The sequence below is a fragment of the Numida meleagris genome, chromosome 9 (genome assembly GCF_002078875.1).
Source record: "Numida meleagris isolate 19003 breed g44 Domestic line chromosome 9, NumMel1.0, whole genome shotgun sequence".
Taxonomy (NCBI): domain Eukaryota; kingdom Metazoa; phylum Chordata; class Aves; order Galliformes; family Numididae; genus Numida; species Numida meleagris.
Genome location: NC_034417.1, coordinates 4,175,634 through 4,194,045, shown reverse-complemented (window position 1 = coordinate 4,194,045; position 18,412 = coordinate 4,175,634). Strand labels below are relative to the sequence as shown.

Genomic DNA, 18,412 nt, shown 5'->3' with positions numbered 1-18,412 from the left:
AAATGCCAATGGGAGACTTAATGGGAAATAGGATATTTCTCTTTCCCTTACTCCTGCACCTCCTTTGAGAAAAGTATGATTTATGGAAAATCAGCCTATACTTTCTTTGCTTAAAAATAATAATAAAACCACAAACAAAACCTTTTTTTTTTTTTTGACATTATACTGCATGTGTAGGCATTACTTTTTGCTTGAATGTAGGTCATGTAACCCTTACAACACTCTCAATCCATAGACCACACAGCATTCGTTACAGATTACAACCTGCTACAATCTCAGGTTTCACTACATCACCATCCTAGCTTTAAAATGGAGAAATGCTTAAGTGACACCCCAGTGCCAGACAACACACACATCAGTGGCTAATCAAGTACCAACAGCCACAAATCTGGAAGTTCATGCTCTCTATAGACATTGTTTCACTCGAACAAAGGGCCAGAGTCTTTGGCCTCATAAAACCAGAATAAGTTAATGCATCTCCATGGAGTTACATTTACATCATATAAGTACAATCAGAATCAGACAAAATATTTAATTAGATTTTGCATGTGGATTTTCAGCCCACAGTGATTTGGTACAACCAAGTCATTCATCTGTTACAAAATGAATAATTCTGGCTTATTAATAATAGTACAGAGTAAAGGTAGTTGAAATGAAAGCTGGGGGAAAGGGACAGGTCTTCTGTTTGATTCCTACACTGTTCTGCTTTTTTCTCTCGAGTCGTGCCGCTGAGAATGAAAACAAAACCAAGCCCAGGCTAGAAAACCTGAAGGCAACAAGACATGGGCTACCCAGCCTCAGTGATACACAAAATATATATGAACAGTGTCACCAAATTTAAGGAACTAGTCACATGTTTGCTTTTAAGAACGAAAGATGGAATGATGCCTAGTCCTTTAAGGGTGTCACGATCTACCTTAAAAGCAATCTCACAATCCTCAGCTTATAATACAAAAACACAAGCACGCTAAAAAAAAGGAAACAAAGCCGTGTAAAGGCCACATCTACAGTGGTCTACCTCCAGATGCAGCTAATAAATCTCAGCCAGTTAAAATTAATCGCACAAAAGCCAAGGACATTTGATTCTTAATATACTGAATTTTGAATTTCAATTAAGGTAAAAAAAAAAAAAGCTCAATCAATTATCCCACTAGAAGAATAGAATAACCAGTCCTGTGTGTCAAATTGCATTAAGACTACAGAATACTTCTAAGAAGCCTAATTAAAGAAAGCTACTGAAAAACACATATAAGTCAAATTTAGAGATTTATCCTAGTCTGAAATTATCTTTGAGTTTATGAAATTGCTTTACATCCATATTAATACCTTAAGAATGAAACCTTCCAAACTTCCAAACACACAAGGCTGAATCCTGCAATTTAATTACTAAGTTATTACGTAGATCTACAACCAAAAGGATAAGAACAAGGGAGATGGAAAGAGCACCAAGAAGCTTCACTTATTGTCAGCACGTGCTGGAAAGTATACAGAAATAACATCTTGTCTAGGGTTGGATTTATAGTCCACATGACACTAGGTTGCCTTAACAATTTCTGGGACTTCTCTAATGAGAACCTAATGAACCAAAACCAAATGAGGACCGAGAGAACAAACTAAGAAATCCTTGTTCACTTCTATCATCTTCACATCCTATTGGATTCAGTCACAATTTTTCATCAGTATTTCTGAGCAAGCAATGAGACTTTTGGAATTTAGAAAAGTTGTCCAAGACATGGGCAGAAAGCCAACCAGGAGCACAGAAAGTGAGCATATTTTATTCTTGCTGGATGGCAGCGTTGCCACTGCAACATGTTCTCCCTGTCAGCAACCCACAGTTCTGGCAGGGTTAACCATGACAGACTCCCTCTTCTGAGTGGGCTACTGCACAGCAACAAGACAGACATTTTAGAAGACATCTAGCTGTACTGATTAAAAAGCAAGTTGTCATTCTTCCTTTCTAACACTTTCTTAAATGCATGACATTGTTCCACTTTTAAATTGTTTTCAACTAATTAGTATTTGTATCCATAGAACCAGGCAGTGAACAACGATGAAAGAAAATATGTAAACTATCAACTAAGAAGAAACTGTAGAATACGTGATCATCTATTTCAGAAGTTAATCCAATCTGCACAGTAAGCATAATTAAATGCAATTCTTTGAAGTGGGACGAAGAGGTGTTGTTTCTAAGTTTACATTTATTTCATTATATTTTCTATGTCCTTATGGTATCACAAAACGCCTCACCCCCACCCCAACTAAATAACTTTGAATCCACCCAACGAGGAACTTGCAAAACTGTCAGAAACTCAAAACCAAAGAAGGATTAACTCTGAAAAATAATAGGAGAAGAAAGATGCTTACCAAACGTGAAGTGATTCATAGCTGATCTTAGACTTTGCAGATACTGAAGGAAAAGATTGCTAATTTGTTTTTCTCTATGTCACTGCAAAGCTCATTTCAAGCTTTGACAGAGTTTGCTCATTTCTCCACCCTAAACAGGTATTTGAGTTTGCTTCCTAGTGCTATACTCACAGTACAAAAAGAAACCTAACAACGTATTGTTTTTGTGTTTGAAAAGCAGTCTAGGATCACAAGGCAAAGCTACGAAGAGGAAAAATAAGAGTGAAAGAAACAAAACTTATCCTCCTCCCATATATGTGCATTATGAAAAATAGCCAGCAGCTTTTATCGGTGTTCTTCTGCCTTAAACATAAAATAGTCTGCTAGGTTCTGCTGGTAGTTTAACCAGGAGGCATAGAGGTGAAAAGCTTTTATGTTTCCTCTCTGGCAGGGAAAGAGAGAGGAAATGAATTCCCACACTACCTTAAGACACTTGCTGTCAAGACAAGATAGAGAACACTGGCATGGTTAGTTTCAGTTGGGAAAAACAGATACTGGCTGGGATGGCTAGTGAAATTTGTTGTTGTTGTTGTTTTTTACACTAAATTAGCACATGCTAAGTTTCTTAATCCTAACTTTGTTACTGAAAAATCTCTGCGCAAGTATATCTAAGGCTTCAAAATACAAACCAAATGGAAATGCTTTACAACTCATGGGTACCTTTAAGTTTTAATCATTCCTAGAGCCCTTAAAAAATCTTCAAAGATGATACACAACCATCAGAAAGTTTCTGTGTGTCAAACAGCTAGATTAAATGGAATCCTGGGACTACACTCCAAACAAGGTCTTTGAGGTCTACCTTAATGCAGATGCTTTTTTTGGTGAACCTTATAAACAACTTTTTTTTTTTTTTTTTTTTAAACTCAACTGGTGGGTCCTTTCACCCATTGTTAGTCACAGCAGTCTGCAGTCACAGCCCTTGCAGTACTACCACCTTCAGAAAGAAATGCCACCCTTCATTTTTAATCGTGACAGAATTAAAAAATGTTTTCTGGTAAATTAAGAATTGACAAAAAATTCTTTCAGCTCCGCAGTTGTTAGAATGAAATCAAGACTTTCAAAACTAAGATTGGAGGGCACATTTGTACTCATTTTTCAAGTATCTTCTTGGTTCCTGGTTTGTTTAGTATCATTAAGAAATACAAGAAAAATCTTAAGACAAATGACTTCAATTGTAATTATGCAATTATTTGCTGATCAGAAAATTTGAAAGTTATCGCATCTTTCAGTTTTGACGCAGTGGCAGCAGGGAAAAAAAAAAAGAAAAACAAAGCAAAACCCCACAAGTTCTTTATAGCTGTTTTTCACTGAATACTGGCAACTCCTGCCAAGCTGCCAAAATTCTGCTCCCCAATTTTGACCCTTAAAGTGGAAATAAGCGTAATGGCACCAACATTTTAGCTCAAGGTTCTCACTAATATCTTTTTTTTCTGTGGTAGACTTAACTATGTTTTGATAAGCTATACATCTGCCCAAAACAGGCTACGCTGCAAAGCTTAATGGTTTTATCTTTGCAAGCAAAACCAAAGAATCAAATACCATGTGTCTCAGATAGGGATGGGAAACTTCCACTATCTTTTGATTACTGTTATTACAAGTTCGAGCTCATGTGACATGAATGCAGAGAAGATATTTTTCTCCTACACGCGCATTAATTATCACACAATACAAATTTTACTAACTTTAAAACAGCCTGTAATTTAGGGCTTTGTGAAGGGAATAGGTAATTTTCATGGATAATTTAATGGCTAAGATATACAGTATAAACATCAACACACTGGTCATCAAGACATCACTATCCAGTAAGCACTAGGCGTGTGAATACGAAGGCTTCTCCTGGTATTTCTGCTCCCTCAGGTTAGGAGAACAATCTTCTCCTAGCTCTCTAGCATACTTCATATGATTTCTAAAAAATAGGAAAACTTTTTTTTTTTTTTTTCTGGAGCTCTTACCATACTAGAAGCTCAATTCTGATACACAATGAAAGCAGAATATGACAGATGGAAGAAAAATTTCTCTACACCTCAGAAAACCACGTCAGTGAAACACTATGTTCTGAGGGAATTTTTGAAGGCACAGTCAACAATTCAACTCCTGTTGAGTTTGATTACTGCCATTAAAATATCTTATCTCTCCAAGTGAAGAAGAACACGAGAGCATTTCTTTCTCTCGGACTGTATAGCTTAAAAAATTAAATATAATAGCCTAAGTGTTTCCAAAGCTGGAGAGCATAATGTTTGCTCTACTATTTTTACTGATTTTGTGGAAGGGAAAAGCAAACTGCTAATTAAGACTGCTCCATCTTCTTCAACTGTTAAATCATCACCTGGAATTGTGAGGATATTTTGGAAATGAAAGAAGAGACTTTGTCCTTATCTGCAGCAAGGCTGCTTCAATGGCCAGCAGGATGAGCTTGATGGGACTATGAGAATTGAGAATGCTTCTTCCAAATGTCAGTTTAACAGCTGTACAACTGGAAGAAACAGAAGCATTTCAGATTCCCACAGAAGCCTTCTGAATTTTCTGAACTTGTGCATTTTGTCACCATTTAGTCTCCATTATAACCTAAGCAACTGGTGATAAGAATATCAGCATCATCTCTGACAAACTGCACCGACGGTAAAGTGAGGGGCTTAGATTTACACTTTAATTTGCTTTTGCTGGCTTCCACTGAAGTGCTATCTGCTAAAACACCAACAGGCACAAGCAGGAGGAACTTCTAACTCAAGATAGTTGAGTTGCTACACCAAAGGAATACTTAAAGCTCAGTTTAAAAAGTCTGTTTGTATTAGAGGGAATGTTAAACACGAACTCCTCATTTCTCTCTTTTTTTTTTTTGATAAATTAAACTTTGAGGAAATATCAAGAAGAGTGACAACAGGTTGTTCAGCTCCTAAATTTGAGTACAGAGGAAAAAAAGCAAAGTTTCTTTTCTTACTCTTTTGTATGAGACCTTAAAGCCACAAACCAAATGCCGTTAATGAAACCAATAACAATACGGAAAAAATAGATATCTTTGACCAACGTACTGGAAAATGGGAGGGTTCCACTTCCTTCACCCCAAGAGTGTCTTCTACAGTAAGGAAAATAAAACAACACAGGGTTCAGTGCTGTTCTGCAGGACTCCACAACACTGGTAAGATCAATGAGCATCGTGTGGTAAAGCCAAGAGCCCTAACAAAACTTCTAAAACTTAGTCACATTTTATTCATTTGGCATGTTAAAATAAGATTGTTTAAATCCTGGTTTTGCTGCAGTTGAAATTCCCATGCAACTATGATAGATAACTTTTATAGAAAGCATGGCTTCCTCTGACTAAATACACATTAGTAAGCTGCATGCATCACAAAGTTAACATTTTATCAAATTGTTTGTTCTGATGGCTAACTAGATAAAATATAAATGTATGGGAGGAATCAGGTAGGCTCACAAAACAGCAGAGCAACTTTTTTACTACAATCACATACAGACAGTGAGAATGCAGCAGCTAAGGCAATAGAACACTTTGCTTGAACAGTTAAGCAACTTTTTGCTAATATCAGAGGTATCAGTTGAGATCGGTACTTATTTTCTGCCTCGATACGGCTTCAAATGTCATAATCCTCCTCATTAACAAGAAAAAGAAGGAAAAAGAAAAACAGATTTTTGGAAGCACTGTAATGTGATCTACTCGTGTATCTATGAAAATATAATCAAATCTGGGTGCTGAGGACTTGAGAAACTAGATGGGGTCCTCCATTTGACAGCATCCATCTCGGCTGGGTTCTTCTGTGGATCAGCTTGCAATGATAACACAACAGGTAAAAGAAAGAAAATAAAAATATTAACCAGTTCTCAAAGTTTTGGAACATTCATCCTTTCTGGTAGCTTTGTCCCCTCTATTGTGAAACTAAACAAAATTCCTGTAGATATATATATATTATAGATATACATTTTTTATAGGGCTCTATGATAAAAACTGCTACCCACAACTAAGCTGAGCTGTGCAGTATTAAAGCAATACTGGAAGGGTCATCAGCATTCTATGCATAACATGTACCAGTACAAGCAAGCATTCTGGAATTACAGAGCTCATGTGCAACCCTGCCATTTTCTATAAAGTACAGGAGGACAAGGCTCCCATATTCTAACTGGAAGAGACTTGCAAGCGGTTTGGAGAAATCACAGCTAGATGTAGCGCAGATTAGTTTGGAAATGAGGTAAAGGACTCAGCTCTGATTTCAACAAAACACTCTTTAAGATGCAAAACTACTGTAAGTTGTTCCAGCTCAGTTCAGATCATGAGTAGTGGAAAATGTTTCATAACTTTCATGATATTCAACTTTGATTGAAAGAGCTGAATGACTAATATGGTAAGATTTCTGTTACATCTATTCCTGAATGAGTCCAGGCCTATCTGAGAAACTTTTGACCCATACTGTACTGCTGGTTAGAGGTGTGATTTTTTTTCCCTTTATCTTTTATAACAGTACTAAACAAGCAAAACCTGCAGCACGGAGGCAGTTATACCACCTTGCTTGTTTTCACTTCTGTAGCTTCCAGTATTCACAGAACTGACATAAGCTGCATCATCAAAAGCATTTTTGTTTTGTTTAAATGGGGTTTATTATCCTAGATGCATTTGGTAGTAAAACCATACCAGCAGATGACCTGTCAGACAGATCAGTAACCTCCCTTTGTCACTAGCATTTATATAGCACGCGTGCACCAAAACTTTAAGGGAGCAGAGCCAGACCCATGGGTTACCCGATTACAGACAGCATAAAATTTTGATCAGGTAACGAGTCAGAGAATGAGAAAACACAGACTTCACAGTAATGAGCAAAGCCACGGACAGTCTGCTTTCTCAGAACCAACAGCACTGACTGGACATTCTTATTATCGACTGCAACAGGAAGTTCTACATCATGTTCCATACAAACCGGAGCGCAATAAAGCAGCGGTGTAAACGGAAGAAAAGCACATTGTGCTTGGAGTGTTTCCTCCTAAACTAAGAGAACATATGAGGGAGATGAAGCTTCACTGTAACTTGGCTGCTTAAATCAACAGGAACACCAGACTGACAGGGCTACATGACAATCACAGGAGCTTGGACTTTCAGCACTTTCCTTCCTCAACAGAAAGTCTCCTCGGACCAGTTCTGCCTTCAGTGTTGCAAGAAAAGGCTTGCACTCAGATTTCCTTTGAGATTCAGCTGCTGTAATAATAAATACCTAAATCTTTTCTGAAAAACAAACTCATAATAAACAAGAAAAAGATGGTATGTCGTGGTTATAGTTAAAAAGAAAACATTCTGAGGAGTAATCTGCTAGTGTTCAAGACTGCTTGAAAACCAGTCAGATGCAGATCTTAATTTTTTTAATTACACACCTCTAAATTCAGCTTGCATAAGTCTCAGGAAGAGGTTGAGGAATCTGATCAATTTCAACTGACAGCTCTTTAATGCTCTCAGAAAAAAAAAAAAAATTCATCTGTCCAAATTAGAATCTCCTTACAGTGCAGACAAACATGGTTTTTCAGTCAAAACTCAGTGCATTTGTTAGTAAGCCTTATGTGAGTAGGGGATTCTGCAAGCTGCTGTAGTCCAATTCAGCACACTGTGTTAATGAAAATTAGTGAAAGCACTCAGACACAGAAACATCACAAAATTCTGATACAAAATGCAATTCTAACATTTTGCAAAAGGCTAGAAGCAAATACAGACAAATGGAGGCCTGAAACTTTTAATGCTTTCACATTTAGCAATTCTTCAAGATTTAATCTGATCTAACTCCGGGTAACGTGGGAGCTTTGAGGACACAATATACTGACCTGAGAGGTCTACACTAGAGGAAATTATTTATGCTCTAGAAATGCCTACTTGTTTCTGCTGAATACAAAGAAACTCTAAGGAAGTAGTTCAAATGTAGATTTTTCCAGTGCTGGCATACAGTGGTCCATTAGATGAATCCTCCACATCGCCTGCTCCCCTCTGTTACAGCTCTCCCATCAGCCCCATTTCTGTCCTAGCTGATACTCATACGTATGATAGAAGTGCATTGGAAGACATATTCCTTTCCTTTACACCTCCTCTAACACTGTAAGCCCACCGAAAGCTTGGTGCAGATCCATTCATCATCTGGTACACGAATGCTAGAAGCAGCTATTCAGATTGTTCTGACGTTTGGCTGAATAAAGCGATGGAATGCAAGAAACCTGGAGCTACAGGAAACTGCTGAGTCAGGGTCAAAATTTCAGAAGTTTTCATTTTTAGGAATGTTTTCTTCTGGTTCAAACTATTATGAACAGCTGGGAAAAAGCTATCATTAAAAATTACTCAAAAAATTGAATGTGAAAAGTCAGCAAGGGTAAAAGAGAAGCAGAGACACAGGACAGCGTGCAATGACCTAGTGCCACTAACACGGCTCTCAGAGGCGAGACAGGATTTGATCTTTCTCTCAGCAAAAGAAGGATACTATGTGCTTGTTTAGCTACGTTTCTATAAGCAATGCTAAAAAAAAAACACCAAAAAACAACTACAAAAAAACCCACACCACATTTAATTTGAAAATCTTAGGCTATGTATTCTACTGCAAAATGACAGGATAATCTACGTCTGGTATCATGTCCTACGGAGGTTTTCATCAAATGCCTCAGAGGAAATGAACCTCCTTCCTGCAGCCATACTACACATGGTCAGATTTGCAATTCTATGTCACATCAGCTCTGGCTTTCTTACAGATCTCAGACTTTCAGACAGATCTCAGCAATTGTTTAGATCATGAAGCATAAAAACATTTATAAACATCACCAAGTTCTTGTTCAGTATTATTCTGACTACATACACTGATTTATATATAAAGTCTGAAATTGATCATCGGAAGAAAAGCACTGGAGGTTTTTGGGGAAGGAGGAGGGGGGAAGTTGTGGCAAAGTGTGAGTACTGAAAATGGATAACCTGCAAGTTTAAAAACCCAAAGAACAGCAAAATCAAGAAAACAGTAGAGAAGGCTAAAACCTCAAGAGGGCAAAAGCAAATAACAGTCTGAACAGAGAACATCCCTGATAATAAACTCAATCCGCCCTTCATTTGAGATCCCATTTGAGAAAGAGTGTGACAGTCACACAACTGGGACCAATTTGCTGCAGTCACTGCTGATGATTAAGCCAAGCATTTATTTCCATACGCGTGTAAAAGGGCACACATAAAGGTCTACAATGGTCTTGGCAACAACCTCATTTATAACATCGATACTGTCAAACATTCTCACACTAACACAGTAACTAAAGTTGGGAATGAAGCAATTCCCAAAGTGTACTCTCTTAATTCAAAAAGCAAAACCCTCCAAAAAGAAAAACCCAAAGAATAAAACCAATAAATAAGGCAAAGAATAAAATGCCCGAATTGTATCACTCAGAATGTAGAACTGCCACCCATTTTAGACCAAAAGGTCAGTATAAACAGCCTTGACCATTACCTTCCTAAAATTTACTTGCCTGGGAACATTCAGTGCAAAAATCAATAACCTTAAGATATGGCATGACACCAAACCTTTTCATCACTTTGCCTTATGGGAATCAAAGAAACACAATATAAAATGAGACTCTTCTGCACACTACAGAAGCCCAGTTGGGTAAGTTATAAATAGCAACAGCAATTTCCCAATAAAATTTACACCAGGTGCTGAGTAATAATGAATAAAAACAAAACTATACATGCGTATGAATTAACCAGCAGAAGAAAAGGGAATCAGTAGGATAATTAAGGTCACTATTCATCTCCTTGACTTTTAGTACTGAGCTGGTGTCTTTGTAGCAGTGTGCTATGATCTGCAGTTGCCTCTGCACGATTCCAGTTTCAGGAGATGAATCAGTGTTTTCAGTGCTAATCCATCTGCTGGACTTTCTTTATCTAAGGAAAACTTCAATGGCCCTCTTTCTACAAAGTCCTAATGAGAAACAAATACACTTTTCACAGGATAAAGTTATATGCCTCAAACATGCAAAGACAACTTTAAATGAAACCCAGAGTAGATTAGTGGTATTCTATGGCATCTGTAACTGTTATGCTTTTCTTACTTGTGTGGATCATTACAAACCAGAAATTACTGACATTAGCTAATTTATAAGAGTTGAGCCTTTAATGAATGACTCCTAGCTGATTTATGGAAATCATGCAAAGCTTTGAATATTGCATGCATGCAACTTGCGGCTGTCTTGAGGTACATCAGAATTCTGGAGTTCATCCAAGTCCTAACTAAAGAACAAAACCAACAGAAGACTAAGTTGAGACGCAACGTCTGCACTGCCCAGAGAACTAGAAACCAGTGGTTTTTGCTGAGTACAAGCTATCAGCACACTGAAAGCAGACAGATTTTTAACTGTCACACACCCCCACATTTCAGCTTTGCATGCACAACATCCATATGCAATAGATGTATGTAATCTCTGTAGCAATCTTGACCTCACACATGGAAGCAACCCACATACTTCTCACACCCACAAACACTTTCTCCCAAAACTAATTCATGGAACCTATACCAATATTATTAAATACAGGTTTAAAGATTAAATGCATAACCTCAAATTAGTGATGTGGGGAGCCATAACTTTTGAAGTGAAGCGTCAGAGTAACCAGAAGTAGTGCGGGCTGATAAAGCCTTTGAGTAACCAGATTAAAAATATATTTTGACAAACATGGACCAAATTGAACACTGAAGAAAGACATAAGAATTCATACAGCATTGGCTTCTTTTCTTCCAATGCATGTGGTAGCATATTCAATATAGCATGTTGCTGGATAGCAGTGTTTTCCATAGTAATTGAACACAAAAGGATTTCTGATAAGTGGGAGAGCTTTTACCCAAGTGCTTACAGCCTCTTCAGCAAAAGGCAGGCATAAAGGAATGGGGAACAACTGTTGCATCAGCTCTGACTGGAAGTGTATACTCACAATAAGCAGTACACCGTGCTCCAAATTACAGCCCTCAAGGGACCACACACTCTTATCGGAACTTCTTGAAGTAGACTTCACACTCCTCAAATTAGGATATCCACAGGGGCTGTGCACCTGATTGATTTCTACATACTGGTTAGTCAAGATAATGTTCCAGCATGGGTGCAGTCAATAGTTGTGCGAGATCTTTATATATTCCATATTCGTAGTGAAAATAAAAAATAAAAAAATACAACGCAAGAGTTGTACCACGTACCACTCAGTTTAGACTGCAGATAGAAATTTTGGCCTCGTATACAAGGAAGGAAATAGATTTTTTCAACCCAAAACTGAACAGAAAGGTATATTACAGATGGTCTGGCAATGAACCGACAGTTCTGCTACTGATATGCCTTTGGTTGACTCTCTCCCTACAGCAGATGTGGACTGAATGTCTTGTGTAGATTCAGTTTACTTGACAGTATAATAAAAAGACCTAAGGAACTCTGTTTACTAGGTTCCATACACAAAGCAACTCCCAGAGGTGCTATTTTTTGCAGAAAGGAGCCCATCTTATTCTGCGCTACTACCATTCCCTTTATGTCATGCAAAGAAACACCTGCACAATACATTACTTCTACAGAAAAAAAAGCTTAAAACCCTACTGCTATCACAATATTTTACATAACAGGTTATAGCTACATTTATCCCTCAAAGAGTAGCTTACACATATGAGAAAATATAATAGAAAAAGCTACCCAGAACTGGAATAATCAGCCTCTCCAGTGCAGGGAAAAAGGACTATTTCTATGCATTTTATCACATTACTACATTCAGATTCATTCTGCATAAACATCATCTTGCCCAGTGCAATGATGTTTCTGAGCTAGATCAGTGCTGAAAAGAGTTAAGCTTTATGGACGTCTGGTACTCATCTGTTGAGCCAAAAAATATAAAAAGAATGTTTGGTGAAATCTGTGAGACACCTGTTTTTCACATTCCTCTCTGCTCCCTGGAGCAAGTTGTATCAAAGGAAAACAACAATGCTTTATGAACTTCTGTTTCTCCTTTCATGTTGCATGAGGAGATAAAGAACAGCTCCCCAGAGTCAACTGCTACTGCACAGACACAGTAACTGTATTTAACAAACGTATTTGTATTTTTAATCACAGAAGGGCTGCGAATGAAAATTCAGAAAATAGGACAGTGTACATGAAGACTATTACCCCAAAAATCTCACGTCATAGAAAAATACCAAATGCCAGTTTTAAAACTTTTTTACCCTTTTTTCTCCAATACGTGTGAATTAGAAGTCTGAGCTGTTACAAAAATGTTTTGCTATTAAAAGTATTCAACCCCAATAATCTGATTGCTAAAATACAAGCACAGCTACACGTTTTATCTAAATGTGTTACGTATGAACACCTTGCAAAGAAAAATAAGAGGCAGAATCATCTGCTCTCACATGTCACTCAGCATTATTTTAATGAGCATATCCCTGACTTGCAATTCAGTTTTTGTACAGGGAAACAGTAACAGGCTACCAAAGGTGTTGTGTGCACAAGCAGCCTGCTCTTCTGTTTACCAAGCAGACATGATAAAATGAGTAGTGGGAGAAAATATCAAGCTAAAAGCATTTTCATATACAAGACAATTGTACCAACCTACCAACATGAAGAAACTATGATATTGATGATTTAATAAATACCAAGGCACAAGCGTGTGTCCTTTCTATTTAACAATATTAACTCCCAGGTTTGATTTTGTACACAAATGAGAGGGAAAAAAAAAAACAACAAAAAAAACCCAAAAACCATCCATCTCTGTGGTTACTGAGATCCTTAATGTCGTAACTACACTTAGGCTTACCATACCAGCCTACTTGAACTGAGACACTCTAAGCCAGGCTGACTTTTTCCCCAGTTTGCAAAAAATCAGTAGCACTTCTCATTAGAGATTTGTACTAAGGGTGCAGTACAAGGAGAGTCAGCAGTTCTTGGTGATATTCAGCATTAGAAACAACCAAACCCATTACTATGAAGGTCTTCTGTTGAAACAGTCTAGTGTTCTCATGAAAAAATGAAAAAAATAAGTGCAAGAACTGAATTCACATATTACAGTTCTGTTGGCATGCTTTTCTCTTCTGAAGACTGACTTCAGTGTAATTTGAAGCATTTCAAAGAGCTCTCAACCAGATTTTGCAAGACATTCTCCCTCAGTCACTCAACAGGAACAATTTTCATGAAAGAACTTCCAAAGCTTCTAAGCAATCCTCTCTATTCAGCAATAACCTGAGTTCCCTTGCAGTTTATCCACTTGGTACGCCTGCCTTGTAAACTCCACATGCCTTCTATTGTTCCTTAATTAGTCTTCCACAATATATTCATCACGCACAAAATAACACTGCCTGAAACAAGTGGTGATAACATTATGTTCAGACTGTTTACAGCATTACAAGAAATGCACAGCATGATCTGGCTTTCATCCAGATGCATTTAACAGCAGAATCCTCAACTACTTGTTGGCTTTCATTTCTGTCCTGTCTTTGACTCATCAATAGGAATGGATGAAGATACTCCACACCAAAAAATGTATTGATGGCATCCAACGAGTGCGCTCTGACTGGTACTGGAGGGTTCTGGCACGCAAACACAGCCTTGCATCTCCCCTGGTCTGCAATAATTGACTTCAGGCACGCTCACAACTTCTGGCAGATGTGTTTATGAATTTTAATATACAATAATAAAATAAACAGGATTTTTCTGCAACTGAGACATATGCAAAAATATTTACTGAAGGCCACGTGACATTTCATCAGTTTATGTCTGCAGTTGGCTACTCCACTCGGAACGAGGATACTTTGCCTGTGCTATAGCTTTCATCCATCACAGGTGTGAAAAGAACAAAATTCCTTCTAAAAACTACACACATGGAAACTTTAACATGAAGTGAATTCAAGTCTTATCAGAAATATGGGTGCCAGCAAAAAATCTTGGAGCTTCACTAGAATTGTGATCCGGTGTCAGTTTGTGTCCATATCATGCGCTGGCCAACATTCTGCTATGGTATCTTCAAAAAGAAAGAAACATGGCTTTCAATTCTGACAAGCAGTTAAATAGGTGTCTGTATTAACATGCACCATTGTACTTGCTTTGTAGTAGCATTATTTATTTCTTATAGAAATTGTGGCATTATTTCAGTATGAAAATAGTGCATTTCAAACAGAAAACACATGCAGTCATCTGAATAGAGCCTGGTAAATGGATAACAGGTGAGACAGTTCAACTAACAATTTTTGTGTAGTACAATAGGCTAAATGTGATGACAAGTGCAGTAAAATTAACTTGCAATTAGCAGCGAGCCGTAAGATGGATACTACTTAGTAAAGTAACTTTAAAAGGAATCATTTTTATGCATATGAGGGCAGGTTTGAAACAAAATACTGCAACATGAAGTGAGGTCCTGGCAGTAACTATCCATTAGGGTGTTGCTGGTTTTGCTTCTTGCTACCAACAGAAAAAAAAAAAGCTTTCCTTGTTCTTCATGTTTCTCACATTGTGCACTTCAGCACATTGTGACGATTTGCTGCAGTGCTATTATTTTGCCTTCAAAAATGTCAAAGAGATTTGTTAAAATGTGAACTGCTCACCTTTATAAACTACATGTATGAAGAAATGATGCTCCACACAAATCACTCCTAAGTGAGAAATTCAATGGGCCTTGATAGGAGGGTGCCACAAAGAGGTCATTATCTTTAGCAACAATTATCTTTTACTACAGTTCTTTGTAACCATTTGCACCAGAACTAAAGAACACCTGACTCTGGCACTACACTTTCAAACTGCCTTTAGCCTGAAGACACAGCAAGACACGTATTTCCCAGACCTCTCTGCCATTCCCAAGCGTACACAGAATTATGTTTTCACAGCACTGAGCCAAATCCCCAAGAAACAGAACACAAAGTCCTCAGTGGCTTGAAGCGCATCCTTTCCCAGATCCCCAAACTCAGCAGATTTGGGGCTAATGGTTCGGCTTATCAGGGACAAGAGACAGCTGAAGCGAACAGAGGTACTGTGTCAGGGCCCCAACCAAACGAGTTTATTATTACCTAGCAATCCTTAGCTAGCACAAAATTGAGACGTATACATTTATAAGTTTTCCGACTCATTTTAATAACGTCAACACACAAGTTCCTGTTATACCAGAACACTCACACGTTTGCTGGATGTATTCTGGAGTCCTCAGAGTACTGCAGAATCTCTTCTCCCAAGTTTGGATTCTCCTACAAAACATCTTCTGCTTCTCTTTCATTACAGTTCCCTATCAATTGCGCCTCTTTCTCCACCCCAAACATTCTGACTGTCATGCAGCCCTGCCAAGTCTCTTTCTTCTCCTCGTCTTTCCAAAGTCCAAAATTATCTACCTTTTTTTTTTTTTCCCCTTTTTAAATAACAGCAACTATTGAATTCCTTTTTCTGAGGATGCTCCCACTGCCTGTGAGGTTGGCTTTGACAATGATGTAGCAATGCCATTATGCTCACATTCCCCTGTTTAAATAAGAAGCCACTGTAATTCCTAGCCTGGTCATGATACTATATGGCTTACACTTGTAGCCTGTTCTTTCAACAGTAAAGAAATTTAATATGCTGAGCCAGAATTCATATAATGTACCAACAGATTTCCCAAATTAGCACGGTTCAAAATCCCATCACATCACACACTTTTTCCCTTACACAGTATACAGGTTTGATGAACTTATGCTGACTGTAAAGCAGGAGCTGTGCACAATTTTTTAGTCTCAGCAACAGATGCTGTACAGTCTGAATGACTTTCTATGAATGACATGGGGCTAGAAAAACCATGATGTAAATCTCAGTGTCTCTGGCACAAATACCACGGATGAAACAGAACCCTTAAGGCGCTCTACACAGCCTAATAAGGAGCCGCCGTGCTGCAGTATTCCTACAACAGCAAATTACCATCTTCATGAATAAAAGAGATATTTCAGAGAGAAGAAGAGAAAAAGAATATGAAAGGGAAAGTAGGTACCTTCATGCAAGAATAGGAGATCTATTTTGAAGTTGTTGAGAACTGCGTCGTGCAAGTTATCATGTATTTTGAACGCCGGGCAAACTTCCTTTGCTAGTGAAATGACAAAGACTCCATGACAACCAAACAGTGAGGTGGACCAAATCCTCTGAACCATCTAATATCACAGCAGAACAGCGGAGAGAATTACCTTGGTATGCCACAACACGTTAACTCCTCACCTCAATAAACAGTTATTAAGTGGTAGGGGATAGAACAGAGTTCCTTTAACAACTCACTCTTTAAAGATGGCTCACATGCTGTATTTAACTAGGCAGAAAGAGAAATTACAGCAGTGTACCAGCATTCAGAAAGCTGGCGCTACTCCTTGATCTGCAATAAGTAAATCACTTCATATTTCTATGCCTTTGTCTCAGGCTGAATTGCTGAGCTACTTAACGACGCCGGATGTAAAATGGATGAAATGTGCTATGTATGAACAAGGTATTACTACCAGTTTGCTCTCCAGCCACAAAATCTACAGAAGAATACCTACTGGACTATCTTCCATATGGCTGCAGAGCTTCAAGGCATTGTAAAAGCTTCAAGCAGAGCCAGAAGAGAAAACTTCCCAAAGAGAACACAGCGAAGATTAATCACTGCATCATATTATGCAAACTATAGTGTATTTGAAAGGAAATGTTCTAACAAAAGACTTGATCTGGATAAGTGTATGATAGCTGAAAATTAAACACTTCAGACGACGTTACAGAAATTTGTCTTTATCAACAATCTAAGTCCTCAAATCTATCTTCAGATTCACTGCATAAGTAACTTCATGGACCATTCTTCACTGCAGGGGCAGCTCCGATCTCTGCAAACAGCAGCACTCACACTCAGACCTCCAGTTGGACCTCTAGCTTTAGATACTTTTTTTGCCTTTAGACCTCTTTTTTTAGATACTTGCCTCAGCAACAGGCTTACACACAAGACTGCAACTGTGTCTAATATATGGAGATATAAATGTCCGACAGTATGTCCACTGGAGTCCATCAGGAAAAACATTATATAGCAGAACAAAAAAAAAAATCTTCCCTGTTGCCGTCAACACGTTTATACAATAGATCCTAACAGAACAGTCTACTCAGCTCTCTGTGCGGGATGCAAATTCCTTTAATGTTAATGATGCTCTTGGTTTACATTGTCAGGGGAGACACATGCATAAATAGTGCATAAATAACAGTCATTTCCAAATTCTAGGATTTTCAGATACAGCCTTTGTCTGCATTTCTTTTGAACAAGTTTTAAGCAACACCACAAAAAACTCATACTAAATCTACATTAACATCACACTAAAGATCTACAGAACTAGAAGAAAAAATGAATTCTCTCAATCATTAACGCTGGCGTTCACAGCAAGGATTTCTTTTTTACTGATGAGTTTTTCTCTAAGGAACATACAGAGAATAGCAGATAAGCATACTCTGACCATTCATTTAAGTAGACCGAATTTAGGCTTGCATTTCTGTTCCAACACTGGATTTCATAGCTTCAGACAGCCTTAGCACAATATGGAACTTTTTTCTTCTTTTTTTTCATTATGGAAAGCATCTTTAAGATGACTAAAAGATCAGAGAAAATTACTGTCTGAGCTGCTGAAAGTGACTGTGGAAGCAAAACAATTATTTTATCATAAATTAATAATTCAATTCAACTATAATCTATTATTGAGTGCTAGAATAATAGTTTGTACTCAAGTGGACAGAAATTCTCTCTATAACCCATTTATTGCAGTAGATAAATTTAAGAGTAGTGTCACATTTTGAAAAATGTTATTTTATTGGCTGTAATTTTTCATCGTACCTGTGGGGACTGGCTGACAGCTCAACACTACAATTGTCCTTCATGTTGATATACTTATTTTTTTTCAGTTGAGACTGCCCTGGGAATATACTAAAAGTGATTTATTTGTCCCTGGACCTGTAAAAGGTTTCGGGCAGGTGGAAACGGATGTACAGCTAGCTGAGCAGAAACAAGAAATGAGCCCAGCACACTTATTTAGCCAGA

General features: G+C 37.8%; 1 protein-coding gene across 4 annotated transcripts in view; it reads right to left on the bottom strand.

Moving 5' to 3' along the window:
- RORA (RAR related orphan receptor A) overlaps window positions 1–18,412 on the bottom strand; it is a 519,796-nt gene that overhangs the window by 184,587 nt on the left and 316,797 nt on the right. Inside the window, exon 1 of one of the 4 annotated variants that reach the window (XM_021407612.1) lies at window positions 2,365–2,457. The exons of the other annotated variants lie outside the window; for them this stretch is intronic. Within the exon in view, the coding sequence (XP_021263287.1) occupies window positions 2,365–2,383 (19 nt within the window). The 5' untranslated portion in view covers window positions 2,384–2,457. Of the gene's footprint in view, window positions 1–2,364; window positions 2,458–18,412 lie in introns of those variants that run through there. 4 annotated transcript variants of the gene reach the window in all.